We start from the raw sequence: 12,219 nt of genomic DNA, 5'->3' as shown, positions 1-12,219 counted from the left end.
TTTTCAAATAAAACTTTTACATAAATAGGCAGTGGGTCAGATTTGGTCTACAAACTGTAGCTTCCTGACACTTGCTCCAGGTTTTTATTCCATTGGCAAGAGGATAAGATTATCTCAAAATTAAGGCAACCTTGGAGGAAACAAATAGGTGAGGGAGATTAAGATACAAACTTCCACGTGAAAAATCAATGAGTCACAGATATGAAATGTACAGAGTGAGGAACATAAGTCAATAACTATGTAATATCTTTATATGCTGATATATTGTAACTAGATTTAGGTGAGCATTTTGAAACGTATAGAAATATTGTGTAACAGGAATTAACATAGTGTTATGTAGGTCAATAACAAAAAAAGAGATCAGATTTGTAGTTATGGTGGGGGGTGGGGGGGCAGAATTGGATGAAGGCATTCAGAAGGTACTTCCAGCTATGAGGTAATAAGCACTAGGGATAAAATGTACAACATGATAAATCTAATTAACACTGCTGTATGTTATATATGAAACTTGTTAAGAGAGTAAATCCTAAGACTTATTTCATCCACAAGAAAAAAAGTTTTTTCTATTTCTTTAATTTTATATCTATGAGATGATGGATGTTCACTAAACATTTTATAATGTTTAAATTAAATGAAATAAATCATTTCATAATATAAGTCAAGTCATTATGCTGTATACCTTAAACTTATACAGTGCTGTATGTCACTTATAACTCGATAAAACTGGAAGAAAAAAATTAAGGCAACCTTTCTATTTCCTAAAAAGGTATATTTCCTACTCATTAAAAATAACCTCTAACTAGAATACAAACACCAAATACACTCTTCCTCAAAAAGTTTTCCTTTATTTTGCCTGACATATACTCCCCCTACGCCATACTCTCAAAATTTTGACCAATTACAGACTCATTTGAATTAAAAAAATGCAAATAATATATAGTGAGTAAGGAGAAAAATTTATAATTGACTGCATCTTATTGTGAATAAGTATCATTAGATACATCTTCATTTAACATCTGATAATAGGTCACTGAACAGTCAGAGGAAAAGGGCAGAAGAGTAAATATCAACAGTGGGGTAGGCCTGAGTCCACCCCAGAGGGGAAGCTGGTAGGGAGCTAAGTCCTTCAGTTTCTTAGGGGGAGCTAGCAGAGAGAAACAGAAAAGGAAATGGAGAGGAATATACAGCTCTGAATCATCCTTTTCCCCTTAACATTAACCACATAGTTCCCACTTCTGCCTAAATCTTTTTCTGAAAGTGCCTAAGAAAAATGTAGGACATGGGTTCTGAGAAGAAATACAAATTCCTACACTCTACATCTATGTTACAAAGGAATAAATACATTTTCTTTTCCAAAACAAACAAACAGCAACTAACCAAGACAGTACTCCAATCCCTTGTAATTTCTAGATTAGATATGAGTGGTCAATCAATCTGGAACATTTTTAGTTTTCCAGAGAATAGGCAGCACTTAACTGAATGAAAATCTTCCATAATATATTAATCAATATATCTTCTAAAGATAACAATAGCTATAAGACCAATATGTGTTACTCTATTTTATTTGGGGCTGGAGAATGATAATGGGAATAACTACATGGGATTGCAAATGGTGAAAAACAATTATTTTTCATATGTGTAGTACTACCATTAAATATTAACTTTTAATATCTTCATACTATACAGACCTTATGTGCAGGAATGAGGTTAATAAGAATGGAGTCCAATAATTCTTGAGTAACTCCATCACCTTCCATGATGATAGAACTCATCAAGTCTAGCATGTGCATTTGTACCTTCTTATTGTGGCTATTGCTTTAAAAAAAGAGGAAGAAAAAAGAAAAAACAATTAGGCTTACAAAAGAAAATTAAACTTCCCAGTTTAAAACAACTATCTCAAATGTAAAAGGATTTTCACCTGATTGAGGGAACCATGCCAGTAATGGCAAAGAAACTTTGGCTGCTCTATATTTACTTTCTCCCTTTGTTGATTATTAAAACAGCTACTAAGATATCATTGTAAAGTATTTTACAAAAACAAAAACCTTTAAATTTAATTAAGCCCCTATACAATTAGAATTCAAAGAGTGAGTTAAATTCAACTAAACAAAAATGTCAACTTCAAAGAAAGGACATCTTTTGCTTATATGCCCCTGGATTTTAAAAGGTGATAAAATTTTAAGTAAGGAAACAAAAAAAATGTACAAGATAATGAAGGTAGGCAGTTTTTCATCCTTTTTATCCTTTTTGATCTTAATAATTCCTCCAAATAAGGCAGAACTATAAACACACAAAAAAGCCTAAGTCAACACTCCTATATCTTTGCCACTGGGCTTTTTAGTTCAACAATACTGAAAACCCAAAGTATGATATAAAATGCTTACCAGAACTTATAACTAGAAGGTTCTGAAAATGTCATCCTGCTATCTCTCAAAGAATTTCAAACGAATGAAAAATCAACGAGGTAAAAAGCCAAGAATCAGTTTCAGTCCTGCTTCCTTAGCCAGTATAGAGTCAATGTGGGCCTCCTCAATAAATATCTCTACTGCTGATACAAACTTACCCAAAAAGATTGGCTACAAAATTGTTATAAATTAGTAGAGCATCTAGGTTTCTCCCTCTCTGACTGCATCTTAACTAAAGACTTGACCTATCCATTTTCACATTTATCAGAATACATATGCAAAGACAAATCAAGATAATATAACTTAGTTGTACTACTACAGACACAGGGAAGTTTAAATTAAGACTAAACTAAATGTTATTTCATTTATGTATTTCTTACCTATAATTTTTAAAAAATTAGTTTGAAATAATGTATAATACACCTGTTGGACACTTAGTTGTAAAATCAAAGATGAAAAAATTTATAAAGTTGGTAGAAAAATTGTCCCATCATTAGAGACACAGTTTTCTACAAGGCAGAAAAATACCCCTTTTAGAAATACCCCTCTTGCATATCCTCTCCTAAATATCTTGTTTACTATAGGCCAAGATTGTGAAAGATCAATTATATAGTGGGATGTGTGTGTGTGGTAGGGGGTGAAGAAGAACAGATATTCAGCTTGATGCAAAAGAATGAAGAGAGTATATAGCTCTCAGATCCATATGCACTTGAGGATAGGAAAGGAGTGAAGGAAAGATAAATGAAAAATAGACTTAAAAATTATTTCCACAAGTTCCAGCCCAAGCTTCAATAACAGGGGTAAGATTTACTCTCCTACTTGAACAACTAAAAAACTGGACAGAATATAAGAAATAACAGTTTTCAGATATCAGACATTATACACATGCTGCTGAAAGAAGGGAACAATTTTCCCAGCTTACTTTTCCTACTTGGTAAAGTTTCCAGGCTTCAGTGTGGGAAGAGAAGATACTAGCAGAGCCTAATGGTTTTCCTGAGTCTGGGGTGACTATAGCTTGCAGGGCAGAATACCAGAGGGGAGAGAGCTACTCAGAGAGCAAGCTCACAGAGGGTACCCCCCTCCCCAAGTCTTCAGGTGCTTAGTGATCAGCACACGCAGGTGAGGAAATTTCTTGAGTTTGGGGAAGGTACCACCTGAAAGGCGTGGAGGGAATAATTCCCGGAATTCACACAGGTCTTAACAATGTGCATGTTCCAACTACAGTGGAAAATCTTATAACTCACAGGGCATCTAATAGAGTAATCAGAAGGGTAAACCCACATATCCTCTATGAGCTCCACCCACAATGGGACATCAAAATCAAACTGTTTAAAACCAGTAATACAGAGAAAATCTTAGGTGCGTAGAGAAAAAGAAGATACATTATTTACAGAGGAACAAAGATTTAAAATGACAAAACTTATCATTAGAAACAATGCAAGCCAGAAAAAGATGCAGGAAACATCTTTAACAGTACTGAAAGAGAAAAAAAAAAAGTCTATTAACATGAAATTCATACCATGAAAATAACTTTCAAAAATGAAGGTGGAATAAAAGACTTTTTCAGACATATAAAAACTGAAAGAATTCTATCAACAGTAGCTCTGAACTATAGGAAATGTTAAAGGAAGTCCTTCAGAGTAAAGTAAAATAATACCAGATGGAAATCTGCATATATGCGAAGGAATGAAGAATACCAGATATATGGTAAATGTGTCAGTAAATACAAATCAATAAACTCCTCTATCAAAAGGCAAGTCCTTTATTTACTGATACCTCACTGTGAATTCTTTCAATTAGATAATTAGGTCAACAATAAACTTAGATCTTCAGAGTCAGTAAAGAAAATATTGATAGGATTGTACGTAAAAGTAATAGAGGAAAGAAGTGTAACTGCAGAGTGGGAAGCGGACTTAAGTGGATAACCAAGGTCACAAAATGGGCAGAATGACAAGTCAGGCATCTTTTTTTCATTTTGTTGGTGATTTTAATATTAAAAGAAAAAACTGCAAATATGTGGTAGAGTGCAAACAATGGCCACAAACTGTTCCCATCTCTTATGCACAAGCCTTTAAAACGCTGCTCTGTCCAACAAAATATGGAGTCTATCTAACCAACCTTTCAATCTGGGCTTGCCTATGAACCTTGCTTGGCCAATGAAATATAAGTAAACATGAAGTATGCAGAGGTCTTAAAAAGTGCTTGTGTGGTGGGGTGTGCCCTTCTTGCTACATTTGAAACCCAGTCAGCATAAGAAGAGGTCTGAACTAGCCTGCTGGATGACAAGAGAGTGACACGTGACCCAGTTGTCCTATTACCTCAGCCAACTGCCAGATGTCCTGCTAACTGACTGCAAATACAGGAGCAAGTCCAGCCCAGAGAGAAAGAACTGACAAGCAGAATCATGAGCAAAATAAAATGGAATCTGTTTTAAACTACCAAGTTGTGGGGTACTTTGTTACGCAGCAAAAGCTAAGTAACACAAAGGTAAAGTTTATACATTTTATCTTTTATTTAAGGGCCTTCAGTTAGTTGCCACAGGAAGCTTTTTCTCATGCAGTTTTTTTATAAGCTTCTATCACTAGACCAGGTTGGTCCAGTCCTTTCCTGTTTATTTCTGGTTAATTCTCTTCCTACCATTCTATCTAAGGAAAAGAAAAATATGTTAAAGTATTCATAAGAAATCTACAGAAAACTTTAGAAATGTGCTGTCCAATACAGAAGCTGTTATCCAACAGCCATTTGGCTACTGAAGATAAAGTCTGAATAGAGCCTTATGTTGAAATAATAATGCTTTTGGATAACATGAAATAAATAAAGTATATTATTATTATTATTATTATTATATATATATATATATTTGTTTTTGCGGTACGCGGGCCTCTCACCGCTGTGGCCTCTCCCATTGCGGAGCACAGGCTCCGGACGCGCAGGCTCAGCGGCCATGGCTCACGGGCCCAGCCACTCCGCGGCATGTGGGATCTTCCTGGACCAGGGCACGAACCCGTGTCCCCTGCATCGGCAGGCGGACTCTCAACCACTGCGCCACCAGGGAAGCCCAAGTATATTATTTAAATAAATTTCACTTGTTTCTTTTTACCTTTCTTAATGTGGCTACTAGAAAATTTAAAATATATTTGACATATATTATGTTTGCATATAATGTAATGTTGCAGAACACATCTCATAACAATGCTTGGTTTACTACACACACACACACCACACACACACACATACCAGAATGAACACACACACACCAGAATGAAACACTGGATTGAAATCAGTCTCACACACACACACACACACACACACACACCAGAATGAAACACTGGATTGAAATCAGTCTCACACACACACACACACACACACACACACACACACACCAGAATGAAACACTGGATTGAAATCAGTTTTGGCTCTCCTGTTCAGCAATTTGTGCCCTGGCAAGCCACCAAACTCCTCTGTACATGAATGCCCCTATTTCTATACGGAAAGAGCAATGCTTACGATTTTTTTTAGCTGTAAAATGAGACGATATCAAAGTCAGTATACTTAACCGCTGAGCTATTATGCCTCCCAGTACTCACTAATGATACTTACAATACTTAAAATTTCCACCTCATCAGTTAGTACTTCATTATATAAGGTCTCATACCGCTTGCTTTACAGGAGTCAACCTATACAATTGATACCATTATTTAAAATGGTAATATAAGGACAAAGGCAGGTTTCAGACAACAGAATTTATTTTCCTTTTTATGTTAACTCTTCTAAGGAAAACATTTCCTTTTAACTAAAAGATCTTAGTGTAAATGCACAGTACATGATACTTTAATACACAGAGCAAGAAAAAGAGACAGAGATGCTTAAAAAATAACTTACTTGATCACTGAGAAGAGAGTCCTAAAAAGCTGAATAAAAATTTCATTGCAATCTTCCAATTCAAAGCAGATGTTATATGATTTAACCCAAGCTAAATTCTTAAATAAATAAATAAATAAAATTATTTACACATACATAAAAGTTACACAAAAGCAAGCTCATTAATAAAATTTAATTTTTAGAATTATAAATCTATAGTAAAACTTATAATGGCCCAACATATAAAATTACAATTGTTTAAACAGTCGTACTCTGATCTTTAAAAAGACGTATCTGCTGGCATTAACCTTCTCTAATTGAAAAATACTGTCAGAGGCTAGTAACACATATATACGTACAAAATATAGGGCACAGTGAAAATTAATTCAACTTAATCTCTTTTGGGATTAGAAAAGAATAAAAACAGAAATATAAAAATAAAGTTTCAAATAATATAACAGCTTTGCCAGTGGAATATGCTTTATCTTTTCAGGATATGAGGAGCAAAAAAAAAGATTGTAAATGACATTTTCTTAAGTGGGCTTCATATAAAACAAAACAAACAAAAGATTCATTTTACATTATAAAGTTACTATAAAGAATTTTCTACAACATGAAATAATGTGATATTTATTAAATAAAATTTGTTTACCTCTAATAAATAAAAGTATCTATTAAACTGCGGGCTCTTTGTATCCTCCAAACCCTTTAATTGTCTGGTAATAAACAAAAATATGTCCTGTTTTAAAAAATGATAAAACATATTAATTTAGATACAAATACTTGTCACTTTCATATTAATTTAGATACAAATACTTGTCACTTTCACAATACACTAATAGTCTATAATATATATTCTCCATTATAGACAATAAAAGAAAATTCTCCTTTAGCCAATGACTTGGGACTGGCCTAGTCCATTACTTAAAATATCTGGAAAACAGCAAATCACCTAAAATTACATTCTTTAGAAGCAAAAATAAAGATTATTACTGCCACAAATCTTTAGGCTTTCTCATTCTGAGAGGACCATAGGTTCTATATCTTGCTACCCTTCTAGTACAGAACTTTATTCACTATCTTCATCTTGTATTACGGCAGTTATCTTCAGTTTAAGTACCTGGATATGAGTCTCCCATTATAATTTCCCAAATTAAATAGTAATTTTCAGTACCTAGTTTTGAATTTGATGAGTGACTACAAAGTTGTGTGGAACAAAAGCAATAATAGACTGGTCCAAGGGTTGTACTTTCCACAACAATAGTGCTCCATTTCTTAATAAGCTTTCTTTAGAAGTTTTAACCCCAAATAGTATCAGTATGGAACAAACTGATTTTAGGACTATTTAAAAGAAAGCAATCCAAAGGATTAAAGTATAAAAGTATTCAAAATACGAAATCAGCTCAAGAGATCAACTCAAAAGAGAAGTTCCTCAAACATTTCTAACAAAGGCAGAACCATCAAGATGATCATACAGTTTTGCATATAATATAACTTGCAGGGGAAAACAGTCATTTGAATGTGTAAATTCTGTTATATAGTTGTTTTAAAAAGTGTCATTCATCCACCATCCCCCCTTCAATTCAGCCATCTGGGCTTTGAGATGGATATTCCTGATGGTTAGATATGAGCAGACAGGGACTAGTTTTGATCCATACCTTTTAATGCCACATAAAAATACCAATCATTTTTGTGGATACTCAATATTAACTGAATGAATAATTAATTAGTTTTAGAACTTATGATATAATCTTCTTACACTCACAGGATGATTAAAATGAAACCTATGTTCCTAAGGGTAGTAAGCTAAACTATAAAAGTAAACCAATTTTGTAAAGATTGTATTTACCTTAAGTTTATCATGGGAAGTATATGGAGCTTCTGGGGCATAGATTCTAAAGATGTCAGCCAAACAGCATGCTACAAGGAGACGCACATCTTTATTGGGATTCCTGAGAAAAAATTCAGATGCTAGATGCAAGGCTAGTGGGAGATACTGCTGTTTTTCATCTTCTGAATCCTGATCCATATCCATAAAAGTTTTGACTACCATCTGCAAAAATATATAGAAGAAAAATATAATCAACTCTTGATATTTAGAAACCAGTGGAGTATATATATTTAATCATCTCCATTACAACACAGACTAGCAATCAGTTACCATCAGAGGATTCACAATCAATTTTTGTACATCTTCATTTAAGAATTCGAGTAAAGATTACAAGCGTGAACAAATGCCAACTTTTGGATTACTGATAGATACATTATCTGCGTTTGTACCAGGTTTATGAAGAACTAAAGACTCTCGTTATTATATCTAGCCCCAGGTAAAAAGTCCATGGCTTCATATGGATAAGCAAATCATTTGTTATTTTGCAACCTCATCAATTATGTTTCTTGTACATTTTATCATCAAAGCTGCCTTGATTTAGGCTCCTTAAAACTATTTCATTTCACACTTTAATAGGTTTTGCAATTCACAATAGAAAGCCATGTTTAAATATTTTTATGTAGTTGTACTTCTGATTAAAAGCCTTAATTATAAAATAACCTCTGTTCTTATTTATGGTTACAAAATTAACAAATGCACATTTTAGAATCACTCTAAAAGGCAAAAAAAGTATAATGAAAAAAATCCATAATTTCTCAACCCCAGAAAATAACCACTATTTATGTTTTTGTGTATTTTATGCTCGTCTGTTTTCTCTGTAAAGATGCAAATAACCATATAGTCATTCCTTATTCATTTATCCAATCATGATTATTTCCTCATGTTACCAAAATTCTTCTTTAAATAAATCAGACTTCACCTAACCAGTCACCATTCTCAAATATTGAAGGTGTACTTCTATTTCTATTTTGACAAGACTTTTTATTGTAAGTGCTGGGTTTTTTCAAATACTTTTTTCTGTGTCTACTGAAGTGATGTTTTCCACCTAATTCTGTTACGAGAGTAAATCCCACTGACTGTTTTTCTAATTATAATCCAATTTTAATGTATAACATACACTGTCCTAAAATATAGACAGGTATAGTATGAATGACCTAACTTGGAAAAAACAACACAGATGAGGATGACTGTAAATCACTATTCCTTATGAGCCTAAATACAAACGTTAGGAATGGCATCTTAAAGAACTGAATTTGGTGATTTTGTTATAAATGGCTTTGTGCTCATACAGAGCTTGGGGGTGGGGAAGGAGGAAGGGAACAGTAAAAGTGGAAACAGTCAACATCTGGAGAATACAGGAGCTCTCTACTATTCTTGCAACTTTTCCAAGTCAGAAATTATATCAAAAGAAAAAGTCAAAATTAAAAAAGAACACATTTACCACATGATATGGGACAAACATACATATATTAATAGTTGAAATGAAAGTTCACCAAATAAGACTTGTCTTTTAAAAAAATTTTTAACAAATAAAGTTAAATATTAATCAGGGGTGGGGAAGATGTATTATTCTTTTTCTGATTTTAATATATAAAATTTTCTGATTTTCTGATTTTACCTGTGCATCACTAGTTTGATATAGAGATGTTAATAATATGGAAATAAAATCACATTTATAAAGTATTCTAATTCTACTTTAAAACCTTTTAAATCAGAAATGCATATGGCATAGTGATTTACAGTCATCCACATCTGTGTTGTTTTTCCCAGGTTAAGCCATTCATATTATACTTGTCTATATTTTATGACAATGTGTGTGGTGCATTCCCTTCTGAAGGTTTTGAATCCTAGCGAATTCCCAAGGACCAGATGTTCTTTTTAAAATTATTATTTCTTATTACACTACTATTACTTCATCCAGAGCTTTATTTCTTTTAACATGTTTTGAAATATTTGTGTTTATTCCACTTGATTTTAACATTAACATATAGCTGAGAAAAATGTTTTCCAGTTTTAGAAGTCATTTGTTTCTTTCACCTAACTCTTGTCAGGAAAAGAATTTTTATCTGTTTTGTTAACAGTTGTATCCTCAATGACTAGAACACGACTGGCACATAGTAAGCTTGCAAACTTTTTTTTGAAAGAACATTAAAATTCATGACCCGGAGCAAACCACAATTTGAAAAGATACATGCACCCCAATGTTTACTGCAGCACTGTTTACAATAGACATGGAAGCAACCTAAATGCCATTAACAGAGGAATGGATAAAGAAATGTGGTACATATATAGAATGGAATAATACTCAGTCACAAAAAAAGAATAAAATAATACCATCTGCAGCAACACAGATGGACCGAGACTGTCATACTGAGTGAAGTCAGATGGAGAAAGACAAATATCATATGATTATCACTTATATGTGGAATCTAAAAAAATGGTACAAATGAACTTATCTACAAAACAGAAATAGAGTCACAGATGTAGAAAACAATCTTATAGTTACCAGGGGGGAAAGGCGGAGAATGATAAATTGGGAGATTGGGATTGACATATACACACTACTATATATAAAATAGATAACTAGTAAGGACCTACTGTGTAGCACAAGGAACTCTACTGAATACTCTGTAATGACCTATATGGGAACAGAATCTAAAAAAAGAGTGGATATATGTAATATGTGTAACTGATTCACTTTGCTATACAACAGAAACTAACACAACATTGTAAATCAACTATTACTCCAATTAAAAAAAAAACCAAAGCAACAAAGTAAAATGTTAAGATTTGATAAAGGTGAGTGGTAGGTACATAAATGTTTGTCTTATTATTCCCTATGAATGTTTGAAATATTACAAAATTATAAGGACGCAATTTGATTAGGTAAAACGAACTTTTGTTTTTAAGGTTTGGGGTGCAAGTTTCCAATATGACTTGAGCTACCTGGGAGATTTTCCAGAACAGCTGTTTCAACCATGTTCCAACTTTGAGGTTCCTAGTAGCCCTGGTAGAGGCAACAAGACAGCCAAAAGGAGTGGTGTGACGGGCACATGCCCAGGTTCTCTCAGTTGCTTGCCTCTGAGCAGCTGGCTTTTCATTAGCTTTATATATTGACCTTCTGTATTTGGGCAGTACAATATCCTAAGACTAAAATAAGTTTGTAAACCACTGCTACCCCTCATAAAAGTTAGGAAGCTTTGCGTGGGGGAGGATTGGGAGTTTGGGATTAGCAGATGCAAACTAGTTTATATAGAATGGATCAACAACAAGGTCCTACTGTATAGCACAGGGAGCTATATTCAATATCCTGTGATAAACCATAATGGAAAAGAATATGAAAAAGTATATGTATAACTGAATCACTTTGCTGTACAGCAGAAATTAACACAACATTGTAAATCAACTATACTTCAATAAAATTTTTTTAAATTCATGAAATATCTTTTTCACATCTACTCTGATAATATATATCATGTATATTTTTAAAAATATGATCCATATGTCCCTACCATTCTCATCAGTTCTAGACAATCAGTATATTATGTCTGTTGCTCGAAATTTGTTTAGAATTTTTAAGTAAATATAGTCTAAACATAGGTCTATAGCAGGGGTCACAACTCAAGAGGAAGGAAATGGAAATAACCACTTGGGAGAAATGGAGAGCACATGCCCCATCCAAAGACAAGAGCTGGTTTCAGCTAATTGTTGCCAGGTGAGAATGCAGACCTAGTACTGCAAAATCATTCAGTTGATCAGGACACAATAAAACGTTAAGTGAAATCATCCGACTTGAGAATTTCAGCAACTCCAAAAAGTTCATACCATTGTGAGGGACAAGCAAAACATGTCTATGTGGTCCTCAAATCAACAATTTACAAATTGTAAGAAATATTTCAAAGGAAAAATGTCAGCACAGTCAACTTTTCAGGTAGACAAATTATTCTGAAAAGCTGTTTTGCCATTTCTTTTATACTTAGTTTTCTTTAATTAGTTATAAAAGATTATGAAGAAAATATTCAGTAAACTGAACATCATTAAAATCCAGAGAGCCTTCAAAAT

General features: G+C 33.4%; 1 protein-coding gene across 3 annotated transcripts in view; it reads right to left on the bottom strand.

The window, feature by feature from the left end:
• Positions 1 to 12,219, bottom strand: part of PDS5A (PDS5 cohesin associated factor A) — a 128,487-nt gene that overhangs the window by 70,999 nt on the left and 45,269 nt on the right. For all 3 annotated transcript variants that reach the window (XM_029234868.1, XM_029234870.1, XM_029234869.1), the window contains 4 exons: positions 8,116 to 8,319; positions 6,919 to 7,005; positions 6,288 to 6,385; positions 1,689 to 1,815 (listed from right to left, as the gene is read on the bottom strand). In XM_029234868.1, coding sequence (XP_029090701.1) covers positions 1,689 to 1,815; positions 6,288 to 6,385; positions 6,919 to 7,005; positions 8,116 to 8,319 — 516 coding nt within the window. The remainder of the gene's footprint in view (positions 1 to 1,688; positions 1,816 to 6,287; positions 6,386 to 6,918; positions 7,006 to 8,115; positions 8,320 to 12,219) is intronic.

Source organism: Monodon monoceros, unplaced genomic scaffold, assembly GCF_005190385.1.
Source record: "Monodon monoceros isolate NGI ecotype Baffin Bay Population unplaced genomic scaffold, NGI_Narwhal_1 Super_Scaffold_20, whole genome shotgun sequence".
NCBI classification, from domain to species: Eukaryota; Metazoa; Chordata; class Mammalia; order Artiodactyla; family Monodontidae; genus Monodon; species Monodon monoceros.
Note: the sequence above shows the minus strand (reverse complement) of the source record. Positions and strands in the feature narration are given on the sequence as shown.